This window comes from Patagioenas fasciata, chromosome 15 (genome assembly GCF_037038585.1).
Source record: "Patagioenas fasciata isolate bPatFas1 chromosome 15, bPatFas1.hap1, whole genome shotgun sequence".
Taxonomy (NCBI): Eukaryota; Metazoa; Chordata; class Aves; order Columbiformes; family Columbidae; genus Patagioenas; species Patagioenas fasciata.
The window spans coordinates 15,889,240-15,913,278 of NC_092534.1; the positions used below are offsets into that span (position 1 = coordinate 15,889,240).

Consider the following 24,039-nt stretch of genomic DNA (forward strand, 5'->3'; position numbering starts at 1 on the left):
ACACGCCGGCTGCCTCCGGCCGGGCTCGGTGCGGCGCAGCGAGGGGCTCCCGCCGAGCCGCCCCGGGGCTTCCCGCGGGGCCTCCCGCCGCCTCCCCCGGCCCGTCGAGCCCATGGCGGCCATCCAGAACCTGCAGCTGTGGTGCAAGCAGCAGTGCGAGGGCTACCGCGATGTCAGCATCACCAACATGACCACCTCCTTCCGCGACGGCCTCGCCTTCTGCGCCATCCTGCACCGCCACCGGCCCGACCTCATGTGAGTACCCGCGCCCGGCGTCGAGGCCCCGGCGGGGGAGGCCGGCTCGGCCGGGCCGGGACCCTCCGGTGGCGGCCGGGGGCCCTCGCTGGGCTGCGGACCCCAGGCCTCCGTGGGCTCTCACCCTTCCTGGGGACACAGCCCCACCAGAAATCCCAGCTGCTCCTCGGGAGATGCTGCGGGCGTGAGCTCAGCTGGCACCACGCAGGAGATCTCCAAGTGAAGAGCTCTGCTCTCGCTGCCTACACGCTTTTTGTTCCCCCTGTATTTCGACTTTTTTTCTCCTTTTTTCCTCTCCGTGGCTGAATTACGAATGTATTAAATGCATCCTTTCCATTGCAAAACAAGTTCAGGCACTGAATTTTAGGGAAGCGTTTCCTTCTTTGCTGCTCGTGTTTGCTTAGGCTGGGCTTCCCTCTCTGAGCCCGACGGCAGCTCAGCCACTCATGACTTGGGAGGCGAGGGCTATTTAAACAAAATACAATAGAAGGGCAGGGCCTGGCAGTCGCTGGATTCCTGCACATCACTCATTTTTTTCCATCTAGAGCTCTGTCTGTGGGAGGCAAAGTGCTTTTCGCCCCTTGCTTGTGCCATTGCTGGTGCCCTCTGGGTTTTGACCCCTCTCTGCTCAAAATGTTAACATCTGGGAAGGTGGATTGCTGAAGGGAGACATAGATCCTGCTTCCTAGTTCTTTTTGTTTTGCTGGTTGGTTTTTCTTTTACTTCTGGGCTCTTTGGACTTTGCTGTCGGGGGGTTGAGGCGGGAGGTCATGGCAAGGGACCAGTGCAAAGATTGCCCGGTATTGATTTAGGCGATAGGACTTTCCCAGTCAGACGTGTCCAGCTGGTAGAGGAGCAGGTTTCTCCACTGTATTTTTTCTCCTTTTCCTTGGATTATGCCTTTTTCCTCATGCTCCCAAGAGAGCCTGATGGTTGAGTTTGTGTGCGGAGATCTCTCTTATGGGTGTCCTGCTTCTGGTGGAAGCCCAAGGAGAAGATCTCCTCTTGCTCTCCCTCCCTCTGTTGTCTTGAACGTGGAAAAGGCAGGAGCAGGCTTGGGCAGCGGGAGGTCCGTGCAGGAGCTTCGGGCGCGCTTTTCTCTGTAGTCCCCAGTGCTTGGGCAGTCACCACGGTGTTTCTCTGTATGGCTTCCTGATGTGCTGTCATGTGCACATGACTCCAGATATTTCCTTTCCTTCCTTTGATTCACAGTCCCAAAGATAGAAAATACCGGGGCAAAAGGGTTGACGTGACCAGGAGGTGCTGGTAGAGGGACTGCGATGGCTTCCTGGCCAACTCTGCAGCTGGCCCGTCCGGAGCGTGGGTGTGCACGGCGACTTGAGAGCTGGAATGATTCTGTTGACCAGTTTAGTGGCTTGTTTAGAATCCTTGAATAGTGCATCAGGAGCTGTGGATAAGCATATCTAAAATAAAATTCTCCTGTGTTGAAGAGTGAAGATGTTACTTGTGGCATCTCTCTGTTCCCATTCATTTTCTTTTACGATGGACTTAATTCAGGACCTTACAGAAGCTCTTTGTAACTTGGACCAGCTCAGCAAAGACTGCCTGATGGTTAAAGTCAGAGAAGTTTTTATCAGTCACCTCCCTCATCAATGTCACTGGTGTAATGCAGGAAACACCAGGTGTATTCTTGGCCGGGCAAAGTCCTGCTGGAAGGAAATTATGCTCTCAAGTGGCTGGTGGCCAGGGCTATTGGAACACATATGTTGGATCCTGACACTGAATACTGGTGCAAATTCTCCATGAATCTGTAAAAGCTTCTCTTGAGCGCTGACAGTGCAGAGAAGTGCGTCTTGGTGCACATGTGGCTGTGGCTCCTTCATCCCAGGGGCTAGAAATGGTTTGTCCTGAGCTCCTCCCCTTGCTTCCAGCAAAGATCCTAGTTGAAGATTAAAAGCATCACACCGAAAATAAAACTAGAAAAGGATAATTGGTGTTTGGAGCGCTCGGTGTGTTTGCAGCAGCTCTGCTGTGTAAATCACTTGCAGAACATGGTTCAGTCACGGCATCAGAGTTTTGCAACAGTATGTTTTCCGTCTTGGTTACACAAATGGCATTTGTGGGCTGAGGAGAGCAGGGGATTTCTCCTTGTAGGAGCCTGAGAAATTCCCAGGAAACCTTAAAGCAATTGCAAAACATGATCATGACCCTGGGCTCCTCTGGTGGGGTATGTGGTTCAGAGGACAGGCTGGTGGGGATCTCTCCCCCCTTCCTGTTTTCTTGCTGGAAAACATGGAAAAAATGATAACTTCTCTCAAACTTGGCTGCGTATGTTATTGGTGAACAGGGCAGGCTGTGTAAAATTAGAAATGCATTTCCCACTCGCTTCCCACTCACCCAAGGATGCTCTGGCAGAGCGGAGACACATGCTGAATTACCATGGAAATTCATTTCTCTTTTGTCCCGGCTGCAGCGTTCGTCATGGCCAACGCCAGCCAGGCACACACGCTGGGTCACACAGGTCCCAGCCCATTTTCTGGGATGGCTGTGGAGCCTTGAAGTTCCTCATCCGAGGGACATGAAACCTCACGGCAGCGTGGTGGGAGGGTGAGGTGGCGATGGTTGTGCAAGCTCCGGCCACTGTTTTAGTGGCCTTGGACCGATCAGTGAGTTAGAAGCAGCAGGGGAGCTGTGCACATTCGCTCGGAGATTAACGCCAGATGTCAAGGGAAGGTTTTGATTAAGCTCCTTCTCTTCGTCCGGGATCTTGCTCTTTCCCAGCTGGTGTTCAGCTCAGTGTTCTGGGAACTGACTGGTTGTGAAATCCCCCCTGACATCTGAGCAGCAGCGAGCGTCCACTCCTGCAGCAGCATCTCCTGGGCCAGTGTCAGCTCAGAAGGGCAGGATGGGGCTGATAGTCACCGATATGGACAGAGTGGGTCCTGGCTGTGCTGAGGACGAGTCGCCCGCAGCCTCCATCCCCTTAGCAAAAGGATGGGGTGAAGCAGAGCTACCGCTTCCTTGGCCTCTGCAGGGTTGTGGTTTGTGTGACAGGTGTAGGCGAGGGTGTTTTTGGGGTCTTGTCTGTTGTGGGTCGCCCCCAGCAGCGAGACCAGAGCAGTGTGGAGCAGACATTGCTGAGAGGAGGAGGAGCACATGGGGGAGGACATCGTCCACCTGGGATTCCCAGCCCTGTCCCTTCTCCCCAGGTTACTGGCAGCTCCAAAGAGAGCACAGCTGCAAGGCCCTGTTCCCAGCAAACCACATGGCATCTGAACCCTCCGTTTGTGGGCTGTGAGCTGGCAAAGGGCGCTTTACTCTTTCAGTGATCCTCTTGACTGCACGTACCTTATTGTCTAGAGATAAAATAATATGAAAGTGCCGAGAAGCAGACGGTTTTTTTGGTGCCATCGTGGCACTGGGTTTGTTTTTGCTCCATCTGCTCCAAGGTCAAGTTTGCAGCAGCAGAGATTCCTCCTAGGGAAGCACACATGCCTGCAAAGGACCAGGGTGCTGGGTCTGTGTGGCCGGAACAGTGGGTGCTCAGGGGGATGTGAGGGTGTGAGAAATGCTTGGCCACTTTTTGCTAAGAGAAGCGTTTTTTGGGGGGCTAAAAACTTCTATTCCTGCGCTAGTAAACTCCGTTCTGATTTGTTTCTAGCACTGGAGGCCCTCTCTTGGGTCATATTTATATTTCTCACCTCTTCCAATTAATTCAGTTGCCTGTGTTTTCTCAGTGGAGAACTCCTACTTCTCCATTTGTATTAGCTTTGCTTTCTTAGGATTACACTGAGCAGAGAGCTTTGATATTCCGAGGTAGGAGATGCACCAGCAAGATAAATTTCCAAAAGAAATATTATAGGTAAGCAGTTCACCTGACTGACCAGGGAAGGAGTGATGCTGTGAGGGCAGGAGGCTCTCAAAATGACCACGTAACCTGGTTGTTTGCACTCCCTGTCAGGGAATAGAAGGGGATTTCAGACATTCACCGTCAGAGATTTGGATTTTTAGATCTCTGTTACATGCCTCGCAGCGTGAAGCTGCGCACACACCACCATAGCAAACAGTGAGCGCGGGAGCAGAAGGTACTTGCTGACAATAAGCAGGTAACTCCAGTATGTTATGTTTTACATGTCAGAACGACCGAGGAAGCTGGAGCTCCCCTTTGCTCCTGCAGGTGTTTCACTCTGCTCAGGATGTCCCTGCTACAAAGGCTTTATTTGGGAGCAGAACCGGGAGGGAGGCAGAGAGCTGCAATCACCTCCTTCAGCTGACTCTTAAAAAAAGCTGATTTTCTTGCCTAACACAAAACAGGATAATTGTAGCTATTGTTTCACTGAAACTTTTTTGGCTTGTGATTATTTTTGTTGCTCTTTTTAATCCATTGTCTCAGGGAAGGGAAATCTCCCTGAAATCTTCCTGGGCAGGAGCGCTGCTTGGAGAAAAACCTCTGCAAGTCCCTTTGATTTTGCACAGGCAAGAGTACGTGATTTAGAGGTGGGATGTGCCTTGTCTTTATGTGCTGCTTGGGGGAGTTTGACCTTTGGGTTTATCTCTTGCTTCCTCTTCGTTCTCTCCGTATCCCACACAGCAATGCCAGATGTGGGAAGCAGGGAGGAGGCGCAGGCCATGGCACGATGGACAAACCTATTTGAAAGTGCCTCTCTCGTTTATAATGTAATGCTTCACTTTCTGTGCTGAGCAGATAAAGGACCTGGCTTGCTCCGTGCCGTTACAAGTCATGGAAAAAGTTCCCCCGCTGCGATACAGATCGTGTGTTTGTCTCATGAATAGGTCGCTGCGAGCCAGCGTTGCCCTGGCTTTTGCACAGTTATCCTGGCTCCTTTCAGAGGTGAGGGGCCGGCTAACAAAGGGCAGGTCCATGTCCACTAGAAAGGTACGTACACAAACGCCAAGTTGGTGCTGTAGCCTTTTTTGTTTATCAGCAAGAATTTCCTCTCTAATATCAGCCTTTTCGCTTAGCTGTGTGCTAGCAGGTACAAGGATTGTAAAGTGAGACTGGGTTATCAGAACTGACCCTGCCCGCTTGCCCGGGCAGAAGGCAGCGGTGTTGGAGAACAGGGCTGCCAGCCAGCCCTTGGTTTTGTATTCCCAGTTTAGCAAGTGACAGTCAGTTTTAAACGAAGCTGGTGGTGGCTGTTTCTGCTCTGCTAGGGGAGAGAAAGCACACTGCACTGTGGCTCTCCTTCCAATAGCACAAACTCACTCTTCCTTGTGCTTTTCTTGCTTGTCCTCCAATTTCTGAGTTCCCAGCATGGTGCAGGGAGAGGTGGCATCTGGGTTGGACCAGAGACATGAAGAGCAAATCTGGGGAGAGCAGAAGAGGAAGGTGATGTCCCGGGGCAGCAGAAAGGAAGAAGGATTGTTGACTTTGGCTTGTAACTGCAAATAGTAATTGTCTCTTCCTTTTCGGTTATGATTTCAAATCAAAGGTGACAGCCCTAGGGAAAGAAGGATGAGATTTCTACAGGCAACTGAGGTGTTATCAGCTGCAGTACTGTGCTGTGGGCAGAGGTATTTCCCGGGCAGATTCCTAGAGCTGGTTTTGTGGAGCTCTGCCAGAGGAGAAAAGAGGAGTTGAAACCAGAACTTGTGTGCTGGTGGAACCAGTAGTTTCTGAGATCAGAGGATACGGGTGTGTTGGTGAAGCGTGTGATGCGTGTGGCGTCTGAGGGATCCACATCTCCTTGGAGCTGAGGTCTCTCGGTGCTGGGAAAACTTGAAGACAGGAGAAGAGAATGGAGGTGACTGCTTGGAAAGTAATTCCAGGGAGAGGGTGTTGCAAATCTGGCTGGCAGGCATCCGTGTGCCTTTTTGAGGTGGGACAGGAGCAAAACTTTTTTTGGGGAGGAAAAAACCCACCCCATGAGTTAGGGTTTGCTCTTGCCTGTCTCAGCAAAACCCCTGAATCTGCAAGGGATGTTTTAGCATCAGCACGTCCCATCCGTGGGTGGCTGTGGGGAGTCAGCCCTGCACGGGTAGGTGTGCCAAAAATGTGTTGTGCTGCCTGTGGGCAGATGGCTGTGCCGGTCACCTGCACGTCTCTGTCCTGGGAGGGACAGCAGGTCCGTGACTGACTGTCTCCAACAGGATCTGCCATGCTGCTCCCTCCGAGCATCTCTGAGCAGGCAGGGTTTGAGGTGGTGCTGGCTCCCCTCAACCTGTGGGGCTCGGAGGGGTTTGATGGCGTGCAAGTGAAGCAGCTTGCTCTACGTTGCCAACCTGAGATTTTTCTCTTCTTTCTATATTTCAGAAACTTCGACTCCCTCAGCAAAGAAAATGTGTATGAGAACAACAAGTTGGTAAGTGACTTTTAATGGTTTACTTTTGGTCTACTCTATGACCTCGCACTTTGCTTATGTGGTTTAGCGACAGAAGCCCTGCAGATGCAGTGTGCTGAACATGCCGTTTTCAAATCCTTTGTCTTATTCTGCGTGTGTCCAACCTTCTGATTTGAACGGCAATGTCCAGGCTCGCTGGCTCCTGGAAACACCCTCAGACTGCTCGCACTTCTTCACTGGCTGCACAGCGATGCCTCTGGGCAGCTGTGTCCTGTGGCAGCAGGAGCTCGGACAGAGATGCTGGAGGTCAAGACATGGACACGTTGAATACGTGATGCTCCTGAGGGTTGAGACAAGAGCTGGGAGGTAGCTGATGTGAGGGGGGAAGCGCAGTTGGTCTCCCTGAACTTCTGCTCATTCCCAATGCAGCAAACAAAGGCTGCTGAGAGGTGGAGGTGTCCTAAAACCTCATCCTGCCTGGACACTTTACATCAGGGTGGGATTTGAGTTTCTCCTGTTCTCTCCATGGGCAGGCCAGCCCCCTCTTGCACTGGATTCAAGCATGGGCTTAGCGCTCCAAGGAAGGATATTTTTCTCTTTCTCTCCCTCACAAAGAGAGAGGCAGTGGATTAAAATGCTTTTTTTCCCTTGGCATCACTCCACGCAGCTTCGTGGCTGCTTGGCAGGAGCTGGGGATGTGAAGGAACTGCAGCAGCTTACTCTTCTCTGGACTGGAGGAGTGACATCCTCTGACACAGCCACCCGTCTGAGGGGTCCTTGACCTGAACTCACCCCCCATGTTCCTTAGCTTCTGCTCCCTTTCGGCCCCAGCCGTGGTTACAGGGCCTGTGACAGAGCCCCTCTCCCCAGACTGGGGCTGCAGCATGTGAACAGTTGCTATTCACAACCTCTGAGGTTCAGTCCTGCGTGTTCCTCTCCTCTGGATGAGATTCACAACAGGCATTTTTGCCCTTGAGGTTTGGTATTTGGAGGCATCATGGCCTTTTTGCTATGGACAGTCATTGTGGCAGGAGCGCTGTGAAACCGCGAGTGTTGCTCCTTCTTCAGCTGGGCTGATGGTCTCTGCTCTGCTGGCAGCTTTGCTTGTCTCTGGAAAATGAGCTGTATGAGCCGCCTCCGCTGCTTTCATTAATGAAAAGCTTCTTTGTGCCTCTCATAAAAAGAGTTGCTCCCCTCCTTTGTCACAACCCGTGTTTCCCCCGCTCAATTCCCTCCGTTTCTTGGTTTCTTTTATGTCCTTTGTTTTGCATTCTCTTCCTTATTCCACCTGCTGTAGGACGACTTGTCTGTGTTGCCCTTTGGCTGCTGGTGTCCTGCTGCTCTGACTGTGCCGTGGGTGAGGGTGACCCCCATCTCCCTGCTCTCCATCCCAGCTCCTGCTCCTCGTTCCTCTCGCCAGCAGGTGCAGTGGTGGCTGGTGTCAGAAGAGAGCTCAGATGGCCTGGAGCGCATCGCTTGGCCTCCTCTATGCAGAATGGGAGCAGTGATGCTTAGCTCCTTCATAAAGCACTTGGAACTGCACTGATGAAAGATGTTATGCGGAAATAACAAGTTGCCTCTTTAAAGGCCAGCCTGGACAGGCAGGTAGAGGAGAAGGGCGACAGGGCCGTGTTCGGTGGTGATCTGCTTGAATCTCTGGGCAAGAGCCGATCTCAGGAGCACGAGGATGCTGGAGGCACAGAGAACGCTACATCCTAACGCTGCTTCTCTGCATTGCTCACCTGGTTCTGGCCAAACCAGGTGTGTGCATACAACATCCTCCTCTCAGTGGTCCAGGCAGCCCCTCGCGCTTGTTCTGTGCCTGTCACACCAGTCTTGGCTGTGTCACCCTCTGCCAGGAGGTCGCATGGCCTGTGTTCCCGCAACAAAACCCCGCTGGTCAGACCAGTTGTGCAGCCAGTGCGATGGGGAACACTCCAAAGAATATATTAAGTACCAGGTTATAAGACGTGCGAGCGCCAGGCTGGCCTGGCAGCCAGAATGACGCAGCCGGAGGTAACTGACTGAAAGCGCACTTAATGTCAGCTCAGCTACATTTTTACTGGGATACCCAATGGAAAAAAATGGTAATTATCCTGCTAAAAAATAATGGCTGTTTGTTTCTTCTAAGTAGGAATAGTTGGCTTGTACACCAACACTGTTGCATGTCTGTGCCAGAGGTCAGATGTGGAGGGTTTTAATATGTTTGAGTCTTTCTTTAACCCTTTCGCTGTGGGGTTCAGCAACAGTTTTCCTTGTGCCTCTGCTCCTGCAAGTGCTGTTTTCCTTTGCTGTGTTGGCATTTCAAAGGGGATGCTCCCAAGTGGGAGGGAAAGGATTTTTCCCATAAACCAGGAAGGAAGAAGGCTGGAGAAAGTCCCTAGTAAAAGCCCTACATTGAGTTGAGCAAGGGCAAAATTGCTTTATGGATGTTGCAATTTTTTGTCCTCTAGAAAGGCTGTTGTTCAGAGGCAAAAGAAGTCGACTTTTCCCTGCTTTACCCGTCTTTTATACTGCAGTTTCAAAGCAGAGCGGACCGCAGAAGAGACTATTTGCCCCAAATACGTGTTAGGCAGCATGGAAATGGTTAAGCTGGAAGGGGTGCTAGGTATCAGTTCTTCTGCATTATTCCTCTCTTCCCCCAGCTCCATCCCGCAGCCCCAGATTTGCCCGGTTTTTAGCAGGCAGGATGCGTTAACATTTGCACAGCGCTCGGAGATGAAAAGCTGCCTGGAAGCACCTACCGGCGCACCGTTAGCTGGGGAGCGCTCCAGGTTGGGCTGGAAGCCTGGAAAGGCGTCTGGAAGCCTGGAAAGGCGTCTGCCAGCCCGCACTGACACATCCCCTTCTGCCAGGCCCGGCTCTCCGCAGCTGTGCACGGGCAGATCGAGGCAGAGCGGGGGAAGCCCAGGTGAGTTCCTGCGCGCTGAGCTATGGCCAGCTTGCCAGGCCAGATTTTTGGCTCCCTGCCTGAGTTTCTCAACGCGGTGGCTGGAAGCCATGACTCCGTCGATTCCTGTAACGGCTGTAGGATGTAGGAGTTAAACTGGTGCAGCTGTTCCCCTGTAGAGTTATCATTCAAGTGGGGCTGTTTGCTGCGGAGTTTCTTGCTTCTGATGAGGAGCAGCTCTAAGACCCTCTCTGTTTTTTTCCCCCATTCTCTAGGCATTCCGAGTGGCGGAGGAGGAGCTGGGGATCCCAGCCTTGCTGGATGCAGAGGATATGGTTGCTCTGAGGGTACCAGACAGGCTGAGCATCCTCACCTATGTTTCTCAGTATTACAACTACTTCCATGGACGGTCTCCTAGTAAGTACCATATTCCCTGGAGGGGTGGGAAAGATTTGGGCTCAATTTTGTGCTTTCCTTTGCCTTCCTAAGCTTGGAAAAGCAAAACAGACTGTACAGAGACCTTTTGGTACCCAAACTGTTTCAATGGAGGATTTGAACTCTTTACACACTGACCTATCAGTGCTTTTGGAAGGGCACAGGGCCATGCCTTGTGTTTAAAACTAGTGCCTTAAAATGTAATATGCAATCTAGAATTTCTTACGGTTCAGCCAGACAGGAGCAGTGAAGGTTCCCCTCTGTGTCCCCACCTCAACTTTCCTTTCTCAAGCACCTCCATCCCCGTTCCAGTCCTTCCTGCACTGGAGGGCTGGTGAGAACACGGAGTCTAACAAGGCTGAGCTTGTCTGTGAGGCTGTGCCACGTAGCAGCATCTATGGTAGGGCTTGTACAGAACAGCGGTACTGATATAAGGAAGAAGAAAACACCCCCTATAACTGGCATAATTGTGATAGCAATTCTTTCAAACATAGAACAAGCCACAGGGTTGCCAAGGCATTATATTCACATACTGGAGAGTTTATCTGGGCTCATAGGAGCATTATTGTATTGTAGACTTGGTTTATATTTGGCTTTAAGCTCATACAAAATGAAATAATACTATAAACCAATTTCACAGGTTCCTCCAGAGGAAACTTTAGAAAGTAGGACATGAATGACTTAACTGGTTAAGGTGAATCTAGATGGAGAAGACAGATATGTATTGAAAATGTCCTCCATCTTGGAAAGAAAGCACAATTCACTCTCAGAGAACTGCTTTTAATGTTTAAACTCTTCCTTATTCTCCACCTCTTTACACATTTAAGCATGTTTGTTCTCTCCTTCCACAACCTCTTCCCTCCCCCCTCTTCATTTTTTAATTTCTTGTTTTAAAACCATTCCGATTGAAGTCAAGCAAATTCCATCGTGTTTGTGCCAAGCCGTGGGAATCTGGGTCAGTTTGGGGTCTTTACCCCCTCCCCTCAGCATCTTGCCCACCACGTCATCAAGCACAGCACATTCTTATACTCTCTGGTGTCCCACAAAACGCTCTGGTTGCATTTCTGTGCGGGTCTGAAAATGAGCCCAGCCAGGAATGTGCCCTCTGACACCGAGCAGACTCCTGATATCACAGTCATGCCCTCCAAACAGGCTCCAGCAGGACCACGAAATAAGCAGGAGGCAGAAGGCCAGAGAGGGTGAGCAACCGGTATTTTATTGAGGTCAGGGGTTTACAGAAGAGCAGAGCTGAATCCACCCATCTTTGTGCTGGGCTTCGGGAATTCAGTGAGTGGCGCAAGTCGGGGAAGTGAGGGGGCAGCCTGAGTACAAACTATGTGCTGGGTTGGCTGTTAGCAGTCCTCTGGTTGCTGTGGTAAAGAGCCCTGGGTGTTTATTTGCATAGGCAGCTTTTCTGAGAGAAGACTGCTGGGAACAGGGCTTCCTCTCTGCTCCCTACACCCTGCCCAGGCTCCCTCTGTATTTACTGAGAAGGGTATAATCTCTTTTCAGATGGGTGGTCATTTAATTGGTCTCTCTTAAGGCGAATCTGTGGCTCAAATAGCCCACAAGGAGCACAGAGACATCTCATTCAGAATAGAAAGTAGCACAAAAATAACATCCCTGTGAGACAGATGAGGGTCTCGTCTGTAAACACTGTGCATGAAGCCTTTTTTCCCAGGGCAGTCTCCCTGCACTTCCCAGGGCACTCAGTGTCATTCCTTGCTTGGCTGAAATGTGCTGGGATTCTCCTTTCTCCACTTGTTGTGAATTTAGAGGCTTTTCTTTGATCTACATTTGGGCATTTGCAGGCTTCTTGTGGCAGGTCATGTTGGAAGCCTCTATGTGTCTCCTTGTATGCATTTCATGTTATCCATCAGGCTTCTCTGGATCTGCTTGTGTTGTAAATGACTCCTAAGCCCATGGATTATCCTTATGTTATCTTAAAATCTTCTTTCTTTCTTCTAGTTGGAGGCATGGCTGGAATCAAACGTCCTTCCTCCGAACCTCAGGAGCAGCCTCTTGGGAAGAAAGCTATTTCAGAACCTCCTAAGCCAGTGCCACCAAAACTGCCTCCTGCCCACCCACCGGCCAGAGCTAAGCCAAAAGAAACCACTCCAGCCACCACAGTAAGAAATGTGTTTTCAGGTGTTCTTTAAACCTTAAATCTCTTCAGTGAGTGAGTGTTATGCTAGTTCAAGGCTCCTAGTGGTAAGGACTTAGTCTCTAAATTTTCTGCTCAGTACAGGGCATTTAATCCAAAGGTCTGGTTACTGAACAGATTCAGGTGGGAGTCATTGGAAATCCATCAGTCAGCTGGAATTTATCCAGTGGTGAATAGGACATAGAATCGCAGAATCATTTCGGTTGGAAGAGACCATCAGGATCATCGAGTCCAACCATAACCTAACTCTGGCTTTAAACCATGTCCATAAGGACCTCATCTAAACGCCTTTTAAACACCACCAGGGATGGTGACTCCACCACTGCCCTGGGCAACCTGTTCAATGCCCCACAGCCCTTTCTGTGAAGAATTTTTTCCTGATATCCAATCTAAACCTCCCCTGCTCACCCACCGCTTCTCCCCACAGAAAGGGGTCCTGGCGGAGACCGGGAATATCCCCAGCAGCAGCTGCGGGGTCTGCGGGAACCACGTGCACCTGGTGCAGCGCTACTTGGTTGACGGGAAGCTCTATCACAGGAACTGCTTCAGGTACAGATCGTCGGGGGATGCACGGGTCTGTGGGTCGCAGAGGGGCAGCCTGGTTCCCTCGGGACTGAAGGGATGGTGGCATTTGAGGTGGTGGAGGACATTTTTGTCAGAGTGGCGGCAGCCTGGGCCTGCCCAGGGGAAACTCTCTGCACAGGTCTGGTTTCATCCACACCTTGCCTACTTCAGGCCGTGCTGGCAGCAGCTCCAGTTTTGATGCCTGAGGAACGTTCACACGGGGTCTGCTCACTGCCAGTGTGGTACCATCACCTTCCCTGTGCTGGTGGTGGAATTGTGCCTGCACTCTCAGCTGTGTGTCAATGGACTCTCAGTGTTCTGGAGGGTGTTTTCTGAGACTTCTGTATCCACAGGTGCAGGCAGTGTTGGAATGTGCTTCTTCCTGGAAGCTACAAAGCTGGGCCTGAGCCCGGTACGTTCATCTGTACCAGCCACCAGCAACCAGACAGTGTCCAGATCTCTGGTCTCCGCAGCACTGGGAACAAACCTGAGAGTACCCCAGCCCCTGCCGCTGCCAGGGCATTCCAGAAAGTGGCAGAACCCAAGAAACCAGAGCAGGTGTTGAAGAAACCCAGCCAGGAGAGCCCTGCTAGTTCAACCAAGCCATCTGTTTCATCTTCCGGAAGCTCTAGCTTCAGAAGTGTAAATACTCCATGGTCCTCTTCAGTGGTAAATAAATCAGATGACTGCAAAGCAACCCCGTTGGGAAATAAAACGGATCACCGTGAAGGTACCTCATCAGGGCCTCTTCGGACAACCTCCGCAACAAAAACACAGCAAGCCCGAGAAAACTTTTTTCGGTCATTAGAATCCTCCAGCAATAAATCCTCTGACACTAAAAACCAAGATCCTCGTCCTTCTTCTCATGGCCCTGTCAAAACTGCTTCTGCCAGGGCCACTACTGAGGTCAGTCCAGTGACTGCTGAGAAGGACCAGGCACGTAACCGTATTATACAGGCTCTGGCTGGATCAAACACCTCTTTGAACAGGCCAGGAGGACTCAGTTCCACTGGCTCCTCAACATCCAGCAGGTAAATACTATATCTCTTTCCCTTTTTACTCCCAGGATGATCCTTGGGATAACTTGGAAAAGTCCCTGCATCTTTCTTCCCTTTTTCCTGATTGCTTTTTTGGCTGAGATTTAGAGACGTGTAGAGGGACTCATCCAAATCTTTGGAACAGAGGCCAGCAAAAAGGTCTGTCCTTGTTCTTTTATGCAGTGACAAGCTTCCTCCCACCAGTTCTCAGTGGCAGAGTCCAGCTCCAAAAGCGCAGCCCAGTAAACCAGGGAACACAGCACTAAAACAGGAGAAGGTGACAGACCCTCTGCCCAAGAGCCCGGCTGCCAGCAAACGTGGTGACTCTGTGCGCAAGCCAGAGTCAAAAGGCGTCAAAGGTGAGGATGACGGATTCACACGCAGCTCTGCCAGGACACAGCTGTGTGCCTTTCTCTTGGACCCGTATGAACGTGTCAGCGGCTCCTGTGCTTTCTGTCTGTACCCCCATTCAAGAGTTTTTTGAGTTCTGGGCTCAACACGCCTCCATTTGTCCCTGTGCAGTTGCTCCCTCTAGCACAGCGAGTTTGTCTTCTCCCATGATCTGCAGGTATTTGAAGTTGCACGAGCCGTTGTCAAATGTTGGGATTGTGGTGGGTTTCAGAGGCTTAGGTAGACTTCCCTACGTGGGAGACCTTGCCAGAACTTCAGGATGATTTTGTGATTGCAGTTGGGGCTCATTCAGCGTCTGTGTCATTTTTGAACTGAGTTTCCACCATGGTGACTGAGCAGTGGGGATGATGTTCTGGGGATACCCAGTGTCTCAACCACCTCTGGATGGCCTGTCGTTTTTTTGGGCCAGAAGCAGTGTCTGTCTGCAGTTTACTACAAGTTTGTCCTTTTTTTGTCTGTCCCTGCTTCCTGTCCCATCCTTTGGTTTGAGATCTGAGCTGTTTGTGTTCTATTGCTGTTGAATTCTATTGCTGTTGTGTTCTGTGCCTGTTCATTTACACTATGGCTGTGTTTCTGTAGCTGCATAGGTTTGAAAACATTGGAACTGAAAGGGGCAAAATGCCACCAACCTTATTTCCTGCTATTGTATGTGATTCTGTCCATGTTAAACTTGTTGAACAGGTCCTGGTTTGCTGCAATAGCATTGTAGTATCTACCCCAGTGCATGGATTTTCTCCTAAGATTCTCCTGAGACTCAAATCTGGCTTGTTTCTTTTTATTTGGTCTGATATTATCTTGCTATGTCCCTTTCTTTAGGAAGCCTGAATGTTGGTGAAGACAAGTCTGAGAGCCCAGCAGAGTGGAGGTCTCGGTTGAAACCTGTAGCCAACAAGTGAGTGTGTTGGAGCTGGTGGGTCTCCATGACAAGTGAACAGGGATGTCTGTGCTTGCACCTGTGTTTGCTGCTGCAGGTCTGTGTGCACACGGGAGGGAAGAGCTCCTGTGTTTTAATGCTTCTGTTTTCAGCAATTTGATGGAAAAGACAAAGGCCTTCATTTCTGGGGAGGGAAAGCATATTTCAAATTGCTGGACTCTGATTAGAAAAGCGTGACCACCCCAGATGGAGTTCCAGCCCAGAATGTCCAGAACTCTTCCTTGGGACCATTCTGCGAGAGGGACGGTTTCCTACCTTTGTCTTTCTTCTTTGCAGAGACCAAGGTGGCTCTAAGAAACCTACTGATAACTCCCAGGTGGGAACAGGGAGCCCAGCACACAAGGAGACAAAGCCAAGTCCATTAGTTGTCCCATCAGCAAAGCAGGACTCTGGTATGAAGGATTAAGCTTTGCCTTCATTTTGCTAGTCAGGCAGGGGACAGGTTTTAGTGCTGCAAGGCACATCTGAGGAACATGTTGGTGGAGATTGTGCCTCGCTTTCAGGGATTTTTGCTCTCTGCACCTGCTTTGACCCTGTGGTGCCTTTATTTGGAGAACCATCCTTCCCCAAGGAGAGGGAGTCAATCTTCACAGGGTGCCCTCTGCAAAAGAGCTAGCAAGATTTTCCTTACTCTCTCTGCATAAATGTGTAATGATGAGAAATCCTGGTGTTGGTTCCTGACCGTTTATTCTTCTCCTCCACCCTCCATACTCTGGCCTTGTAATCAGTGGTTTCTCCTTGTTTGCTTTGGGCTTGTGTCCCTCGTTATCATCAAGAGAGAACTAGGACTAGAATTTAAAGTGGTTCATGGCGAGTTCCAATGATGCTGGGCAATAAAGGGGTTTTCATGAGATAAGGGTTGAAATTTCTTACCTAAAACCTGTCTGTGCTTCTTAATCCAGCTTCATCTGGTGGATTCGTGAAGAAGAAGTTGATCCCCAGCTCAGATCTTATCAGGAGCTGTCAGAATTCACAGCAAGACTGGGAAGACCCTGGGGGCTCAGCCAAGAAGAAGGAAGAGGGCAACCAGTTGAAGAAAAGCACTACCACATGTAAGGTCTCCTCTGCCTGAAGGGCACTCCCTGCACTGTCAGGGAACAGCCTGGGTGGTCTGTATGGGAAATGTGTCCCTGAGTGTTCTGGGGCTCTTGTCACAGGGGAAAAAATCCGTGTCATTAATTCTTGTTTGGCTATCAAGAATTGCTTGGCCTAAGCGGGAACCAGCCAGGCCAGGGAATTCAGTGGGAAGGGAAGAAATTAAAATAAGCATTTGTCAGGGTCACTGCCCTGTCATTCTTTACACTCAAAGCTATGAAGAGGACCTTCTCCTAATTTGGGGAACTGGGATCTAGCTGATGTCTCTGTTCCTCTGCATTCGAGTGGCTTTGGGAAATGAAAGGAATGCACAGAACTGTCAGCCAAGAACTCCAGCTGGCGGGACCCATGGTAGGAGCAGCTGAGGCTGCTGCTTCTTGGACTTTCAAGGATGTCTTGACCAGTTCTGACCAGTGTGTCCTAACCCTTAATCTGGTTTCCTACTCCTGTATGTTCAACCACTGCTTTACCATGTACCTCTCTTCCTTTGCCCAGTTGTCCTTGCTCCTGCATAGCCCACCACAATGCATATGAAATTTCTAGAACTAACCTGATGTTTGCTGCTTTCCTGTTTTCTTGGCTTGTTTATTCTCCCCTTTCCTTGCCCCATCTGGCTCTGTCTTACCCATTTGGACTAGAAGGTCCTCACAGGAGGGCTCAGCCCTGACTCTGATGTTTGTCTCAGAGCAAGCAGGATGGATCCCGATGGCTTGGTGGCCTCATGCTTTTGTATTTGTTAGCATTGTCCTTTCCCTTCACCTCTGACAGCTATGAAGCATTCAAACTCCAGTTGTGTTGTCTGTTTTAAAAGCTTAGCATGCCTCCACTACCATCCTTTTCCCAAAACTTTCCAGCTCCTTTTTCCTCCGATTCAGCCACAAGATTCAGCACTAAGTCTTCCCCAGGAAGCAAGCTGTTAAGATAAGGGAGACTGGTTTTATATCCGTCTTTCTAAAGCTTAATGCTTGCTCTTGGGGAGTGCCCACTACAGGAAACTTTCCCAGCAGTCTCCCCCCATTTTTCATGTGGGTGCAAGTCTGCCATCCAAACCAGCTCTTCTCTTGCTGCTGTTGCTTGGCAGCCTGAGGATTAAGGACAGACTTGCTGCTCCTCTGTGCAGGTCTTTACCTCAGCACTCAGAGAGCCGCTGTGAACAGTCAGCTGCCACTCCTGCCCTTAATTCCGGGTGTTGCGTGGGGCTGTGGATGCTGAGCGTTTCTGTAGATTGTTAGTTTTCTTTGGCGTAGGTAGTGTTTTCTGTTGAGAAAGGAGACTTGCAGGGTTTTCTTGCCAGCTGTCCTACTTCCAGTTTGCAGGCAAGCAGCCAACGCATCTTGTGTCTGTCAAGACAGAACTTGAGGGTATCTGGGGATCTCGGACCCTGAGCGGGTCAGGAGAGCGTTGTTTTACTCGCTGTTCCCCTTCAGTGACCTTGGTCACTCATGATGAGTGGTGCAGCCTCCTGCCTTGGTTGGAGATGCTGCAGAGCTCAGCCAGGAGGAGCCTGGAGGTGCAGGGCTGAGCAGGAGGTGTTGCCCATGGCAGCCCAAGTCCCTCTTGGAGGAGCTTCTCAGAGAAGTGCAAGTCGCTGGTAGTGATGGGGCAGCAAACCAGCAGCATCCAGGGGGATGAGGAACCTGGTGAAGTCCAAGCAGTGCAGGGACAACGCAGCTGATTGCCACATCCACCATCTTCTCCTTCTGCACTCTTCCTAGAAAATGCAATAGGGCAAGGACTGGGCAACTGGAGATCTGTCCTTGAGCTCCTCTTCGAGTAGCACCGGTTGCCAGAGACTCTTGGGAGGCTCCCTGGTCTGTCTGTCCTGTCTGTCTCCTTGTGTGTGAGCGTGCGCCGCTGCTGCATTTCTTACAGCCATGCTCTTTTGATACTAGAGTTTTCCTTCCTCTCGCATCATCCACGTACACCTCTGTTCTCTCTCTGTGGTAATTATCCAGCCCAGCCCCTTGGGTGTCTGAATACCTCACACTCTTCTGTAGTTATCCTTGCAGCACAGTTGGGCAGAGGAAGCTGAGGCGCAGTGAAACAAACACACATTACTTAAGGATTGATTTTAATAGGTGTCCAGGGCCTAAATAATGTTGTATAGTGGGGCCTAAGGGACTTCTCACCTAGGAAGTGTTTTGTGGAAGGAATTGAACCTTAGTTTCCTGGGGCCTGTGCTAAAGTCCCCTAGATCATCATTGTTTCATCAGTATTTACTGATAGTTCTTTGTACAAGAGCACTTAGAGGGGCATTTTTAAGTATATCTTGGTGTTTCCTGTGACAGTAACCCAGTATTTCTGTTTGATCCTTTGGAGGCTTTATAAGGGGTGGCTTTTGCCACAATAAATATCTTTGAGTTTTAACACAATAATGAACATAGAAGTCAATATTCTCGGTTGCAAGCTCCCGAGTCACACCTGAGTTAGGTGAGTGCCTGTGGCCTGGGGATGAAAACAGCACCCTGTCAACTGAGGGTGTCTGAGTGTCCAGCTAGCAGGGGTAAATCGCTGATGTTCCCTGAGGACACATCTCTTGCCTTTGCCAGGTGTGCCAATGTGTGTCATTAGTGCACTCTGTTGGGTGGCAGGGACCTGTTGTGCTCTCTAGTAGTGTAGGCACTGTCCCACACCACAAAGGTATTTAAAGTCTGTTGTGGCGTTCTTTGTTTTTTCTTCCTTCTAGTTAAACCCTCTGTTCCGAAAAGCATCCAGAGCCCCGAAGCAGTGTCACCAACCAAGGTATGCCTGGAAATCAGGTGTAAGGAGAACAGGCTGGGGTTGTTTGGTATCCTGCTGGGGTGCCTGCCCAGATATATCTCAGTTTGTCTTATTGGGAGGGTTTATGTGAATTCCCAGGGAAAGGGTGAAATGTTCTGGGGCAAAGACAAGATGGAGAGACTGCCAGTTATCTCCCATGCAGGGGGACAATAGAGGTGGGAACGAGACAGAACCAAAAATTCTGGTAGACATATTCTTCCTCAACAAAGGAAGGAGAGCGTCTGTGGATTGACAAGTGTGGGTAGATGTTACCCCTCCCAGCGAATGTCTCGTGGCACTGTAACGCTGCAGTGGCTGCTGCTCTGTTGTGAGCAGCCAGCTCTACATCTCGGCTGAGTTGGCCCTTCCAGGATATGGCTCCTGACATCATTTCCCATCTCTGTTAGGGCTGTGACCTCAGTAGACAGTCTGAGGGCACTGACCTGTATTTGATCCTACATTTGTTTTCCTAGCTACACCCAGACTACCTCCCCGAGGAGCAAATCCAGGAGAAGGTGCGTGACATCGAGAAGCAGCTGGATGAGCTGGAATTGAAAGGAGTGGATCTGGAGAAGCAGCTGCGTGGCTGCGAGGGAGGTAAAGGAGACTGGGGGCCAGCTCTGTGGTGGTGGGAAGGTGTGAGCCTCATCTCCTACCCCTGGGCATTCTTGGCTCCATTTCTAGGAGCTCATGCTACATGTGCGACACCAGGTTGCCAAAGGTACCTGGTAAAGCAGGGTAAAGCCCTGGGAATTTTGAACCCACTCTGTTTCCTACCCTATTATTTGAGCAAGGTATTGTGCTTATTTTGCTGAAGATCAAGCTGTTTTGGGAGTAGAAGGCCACTATTAATCTGGCTTTTGGATCCTAAGCCAGACTGGCTGTCATAGCTGGATCCAGTTTTGCAGGACTTAATGAGTTCATTCAGAATGGCTGATCTGGGTTGGCCACATGGAAGATGAGCTGAGTGCCTTGTGGCAGAGTATCTGTGAGCAACTTCCTTGAATCTGGAGTGGTCTTCATCCTTTCCATTGTACCCCAGAGTACCAAGGATGAGCTGTTTTCGCCTGAGGTTGCCTGTGCCTCATAGAAGATATTCTAGGCTCTCCCTCAAGTAATTGCATGTTTAAGCCAGGGAGACTGAACTGATGCAGCTTCTGGAGTCTCACCCTTTGTCTCCTTTGCAGATGAGTCTGAGGATGCCCTCATGGTGGATTGGTTTAAACTGATCCATGAGAAACAGCTGCTGCTCAGACAGGAGTCGGAGCTGATGTACAAGTAAGTACAACCAGAAATTCACCTGTCTACTGGTGCACTCCACCTGTGAGCAGTAGGCAGGGAAGGACAGGGAACATGGCAGCCCCAAAAAAAATGATGTGCCGATTGCTGGGATGAGGGAGGGCTTGAGGAGGTCCCTGGGAGAACCGCCAGCATCCTGAGGTGTGAGCTGGTGGGCCTTTGGGCACTGATGGGCACCCAGGTTCTTTGATGAGTTTGTGTGGAGGGAAACCTTACAGATATGATGGAGGAAGGTTTCCCTCGACTCACCCGTGCTCAGGTGGTCAGCAATGCAGAAGTGAGGCTTTAGCACAATATGAGAAGGGTCCAGAAGGGGCAGTAACTCGTCACTTCTGTGGTTCCTCCCAGGATGAAACAGCAGAAGCTGGAGGAGCAGCAGTGGAACATTGAGACAGAGCTGCGACACCTCATGAGCAAACCAGGTAAGGACCGGCTGCACCGGGAATCCTGCTGTGTGGAGCCCCCTGCTCTGCGCACCAGCCCTGGGGTGTCCTTCAGATCTGAGTGACGCTGCCAGGGACTGCAGCTTCACTCGGGGCATCTCCTGACTGTGGTGCAGAGCTGTCAGGTTCAGACTCCGGTTAACATCCAACCCACCTGCGCTTTCTGAGGGGATGGAAGATACGGTCCTTAGGTGAGCTTCCCTTGTCTTGTGCAGAGGAACTGAAGACACCCAGGGAGAAGGAGCGAGAGAAGGAGCTGCTGGAGTCGTACCTGAACACGGTCAACGACCGGAATAGTATTGTGGAGTGCCTGGATGAGGACAGACTCAGGTGAGGGGCCTCAGATGGCAGGAGATGAGCCAACACCAGGGATGATTTCTGTTGATCGTCCTCCACTGCCCAGGCTGTAGGGGTGGGTAAATGGCTGCAATCCAGACTTCTGCTCCACGAGAAGTGGGTGGTGACCTGTCACCAACCATCTTGTCCTAAATGCTGCTGCCGTTGCTTCCTTGGCAGCCGTTAGAAACTGAGAACAGGACTTCAGCTGTGGTCAATGCTTTCTCACACTAATGCTGCTCTGAGGACAAGGGCTGTGAAAATGTGGAAAGCAAAGAAAGAGGGAGAGGCTGGAGATGGGGAGGATGGAGGCAGTGTGGGAGCTGCAGGAGGACTTTGGCAACATGAAGCCAGGAATGTGTTCATCTGCTGCAGCAAATGAAAGAACAGCTCCAGCCGGGAGGTGGATTCTTCCCAAGTTCAAAGGAGGACTGCTGTGTCAAGTAGCTGGGTTTGTGCCCCCTCTTGCTGAGAGCAGCCTCCATTTCCTGACCTCAGGGCACTGACTCTAGGATTCTAGGAATGCACAGGCTTTGGGCTCTGGCCTTGCCCAGGCCCAAGGAGGTGGAGGCATGTTTGTCCCTCACTGCCACCAGCACCTCTGCAGCACCCCAGGCTACTGCTGTCTGAACCTTTATTCATCTCCTGGGGTGTGGTGGTGTCTCACAACATGTTGAAGTTGGATGATTCATAGACCAGCTGGGCGAAGGGCCTCCGTGCCGCGGTGCTGGACTGCCACGCTCTGGAAATCCCCACACAGGCCCTTGATTTCGAGAGAACCACATGGGATTTGCTGATGTCCAGGACGACTCTGTTTTGTGGGGTTTTTCTGTTGGTTTTTGGGTTGTTTTTGTTTTGTCTGTTTGTTTTTCCCGTACCATTCTCAGGGTGTGCTTTGGAGCTTGGTCATTTCTGACTGGGGAAATAAAAGCAGTCTTTGCGTGTGTCTACCACCTTGTCATGAAACACGTCAAAGTTTTCTAATGCCATGCTGTTCCATTGCAGAGAGCAAGAGGAGGACCAGATGTTGGCAGACATGATCCAGAGGTTGGGTAAGGACCCTTTGTACTCTTATGGAGCAGCGCTGGGTGGCACCGGGGCTGTGGGTCTCAACTTGCTCTATATCTGCTCCTTTTCCTGCAGATGGATCTCGAGAGAGCCAGGATACAGAGAAGAAGAAGACCAAGTTCGGCTTGTCCAAAATATGGAAGCAGAAGAAATAAGAGTAAAGCTCAGGAGTGATGTTCCTTTGCACAGAGGCCAAGGGAGGGCTGTCAAAGGTATGTTCCTTCCTCACTGCTGCTTTCCTGGAGTCGTGCAGGACTGTCATGAGGCTTCTCTGCTCCCTGCCGTGGAGGCTGCAGGTTTGTGGACCAAAGGGACAGTGTGAATCCCCTCTGGCCCTGCTGTGGGGCCCAAGGATACCTTTTCCAGAAGATGGACTTCTGAGACTGTTTTACTTCTTTGTATCTAGCTCAGAGCTGGCTCCAGCCTCGTCGGCAGCTCAGGAGGGCAGATCTCCATTTGCCCAGGCACTGCTTGAGTCATTAGAGTCCTGAACGAGCGTGTCACTGTGTGTCACTCCATGGCGCCCCGCTCCTCTCAGCAAAGGCTCAGCAAGGACACTGCGCTGCTCTGCGAAAGGGCTGTTCTCCCTCCCTTCCTCCCCCCAGCACGTGCTGTGGCTCTTTGGCCAGGATCAGAGACACAGAGAGGGAGGTGCTATGGGGCAAGAGATGTTGAAGATCTTATTACTCCAGTGCAAACTGGAGCTGCGGGCCCCACAGCCTGGGGGAGGCAGAGAGCAGAACCACCTCTGATGTACAGGGTGGAATGACCTAGACCAGAGCGGTTCCAGCAATAGTGCTCTGTTTCCAGACCTCCTTTGGGGAGTTGCTGTAGGCTGGTTTCTCAAAGCCATGAGAGGTTGCTCACTGCTTTATTCCCTCTATGGGGGACATTTGTAGCTTCCTTCTTTTTTCTGACTGCACACTGAAGCAGGGTTTTCATTGTCTGTGGCCCATTCTACTGAAAATGGACAGGAGTTTTCTTCTAACAACCTGGTGCTAACTGGGAGCAGAAGGGAATGAACAGGGTTGCCTCACCCATGAGTCTTCTGTGTGGGACTGATATTTCAGTTCCTGAGGCTCCATCCCTCACAGCTGGCACCCTCAAGGGTGCTGCAGTTCTTGGTGAGACCAGGAGAGTACCAGCAGCTCCTGGGCTGTTGGCAGCGAGTCCTTCTCTTCCCAGTCAGCCTGTGGAGCAGGGATGGAGACAGGCAAGGAAAGATCAGATTCATTTGTGTTGCCTCTGGCTATGGTATGTGCGGGCTTCCCTTCAAACCGGGTACTTTGAGGTTTCTCTGCGTCCTGTTCTCCATCAGGACCTGGGATTTTGCAGGGAGGGGGTTTGCTGCCCACTGTGCCTGGTGGCAAAGCAGAGGCGATGCGTCCCTTACCCACGAGGTGGCAGTGGGGCTCTCTGTCCCAGGCAACCGCCCTGGGCACCACAGGGGTGTGCACCATGAGGTACCAAGCGCCCAAGGGGGTTCCTGGTGCCTCCTGGGTGTGCGTGTGGTGGGACACCCTGTACCTGCATATGCTTTTGTCCAATAAAGAATTGCTGGACCAAATCTCAGAGTCCCAGCGTGAGTTTGGATGAGGGTTACTGGTGCGGGCTGCCCTGGTCACTGTGGGTGCTGATCATCCCTCTCTGGATTTCTGAGTGGTAACAAGAGCTTGACATAGCTGGGATGGAGAGGCTGACCTGCCAGAGCTTGCAGACCAACGTCAGGTCCTGGGAGAGCAGCAGCACCAAGGAGTTTATCAGTGATTTATGTGTCAAATTCCCCTCATCTCTCAGGTAAGTACATTTTCCACCTTTCTGGTTTAGCGTCACACACATCCACGTGCCCTGTGGGCTCCCAGCTGAGCCAGCAGCCTGGGGGAGAAGATGGGAGGCAAAGCCTGTTCTGCCATGGTTATTCTGTGGCATTGGTGACCCGAGTGGCTGAACGGTGGTTTCATCAGGTAAAACACTGATGGGAGCGCTGTCACCACACTCTTTGCTCCATGTTGGCCTGTGCTCACCCAGAGGGCAAGACGAGCTGTTTTGGGGCACATGCTGACCACAGGGGCTGATGTCCCATGC

At 51.0% G+C, this 24,039-nt stretch overlaps 1 protein-coding gene across 1 annotated transcript; it reads left to right on the plus strand.

Moving 5' to 3' along the window:
* Positions 1–23,521, plus strand: MICALL2 (MICAL like 2). The gene is made up of 17 exons (XM_065851158.2): positions 1–255; positions 6,491–6,539; positions 9,684–9,825; positions 11,812–11,972; positions 12,435–12,556; positions 12,925–13,602; positions 13,792–13,967; positions 14,836–14,911; positions 15,230–15,345; positions 15,856–16,005; positions 18,735–18,790; positions 19,282–19,405; positions 19,996–20,086; positions 20,456–20,529; positions 20,766–20,880; positions 21,892–21,938; positions 22,030–23,521. Exons 1-17 carry the CDS (start codon positions 113–115, stop codon positions 22,107–22,109), a joined length of 2,400 nt encoding a protein of 799 aa, XP_065707230.2. The 5' UTR covers positions 1–112; the 3' UTR covers positions 22,110–23,521.
* The last annotated feature ends 518 nt before the right edge of the window (positions 23,522–24,039 follow it).

Excerpts from the sequence above, each read along its gene's own strand:
- MICALL2 (XM_065851158.2), top strand. The coding sequence starts at position 113 with ATGGCGGCCATCCAGAACCTGCAGCTGTGGTGCAAGCAGCAGTGCGAG. Across the intron at positions 6,540-9,683 it reads TGTATGAGAACAACAAGTTG|GCATTCCGAGTGGCGGAGGA; the intron begins GTAAGTGACTTT and ends CCCATTCTCTAG. Across the intron at positions 13,968-14,835 it reads AGAGTCAAAAGGCGTCAAAG|GAAGCCTGAATGTTGGTGAA; the intron begins GTGAGGATGACG and ends CCCTTTCTTTAG.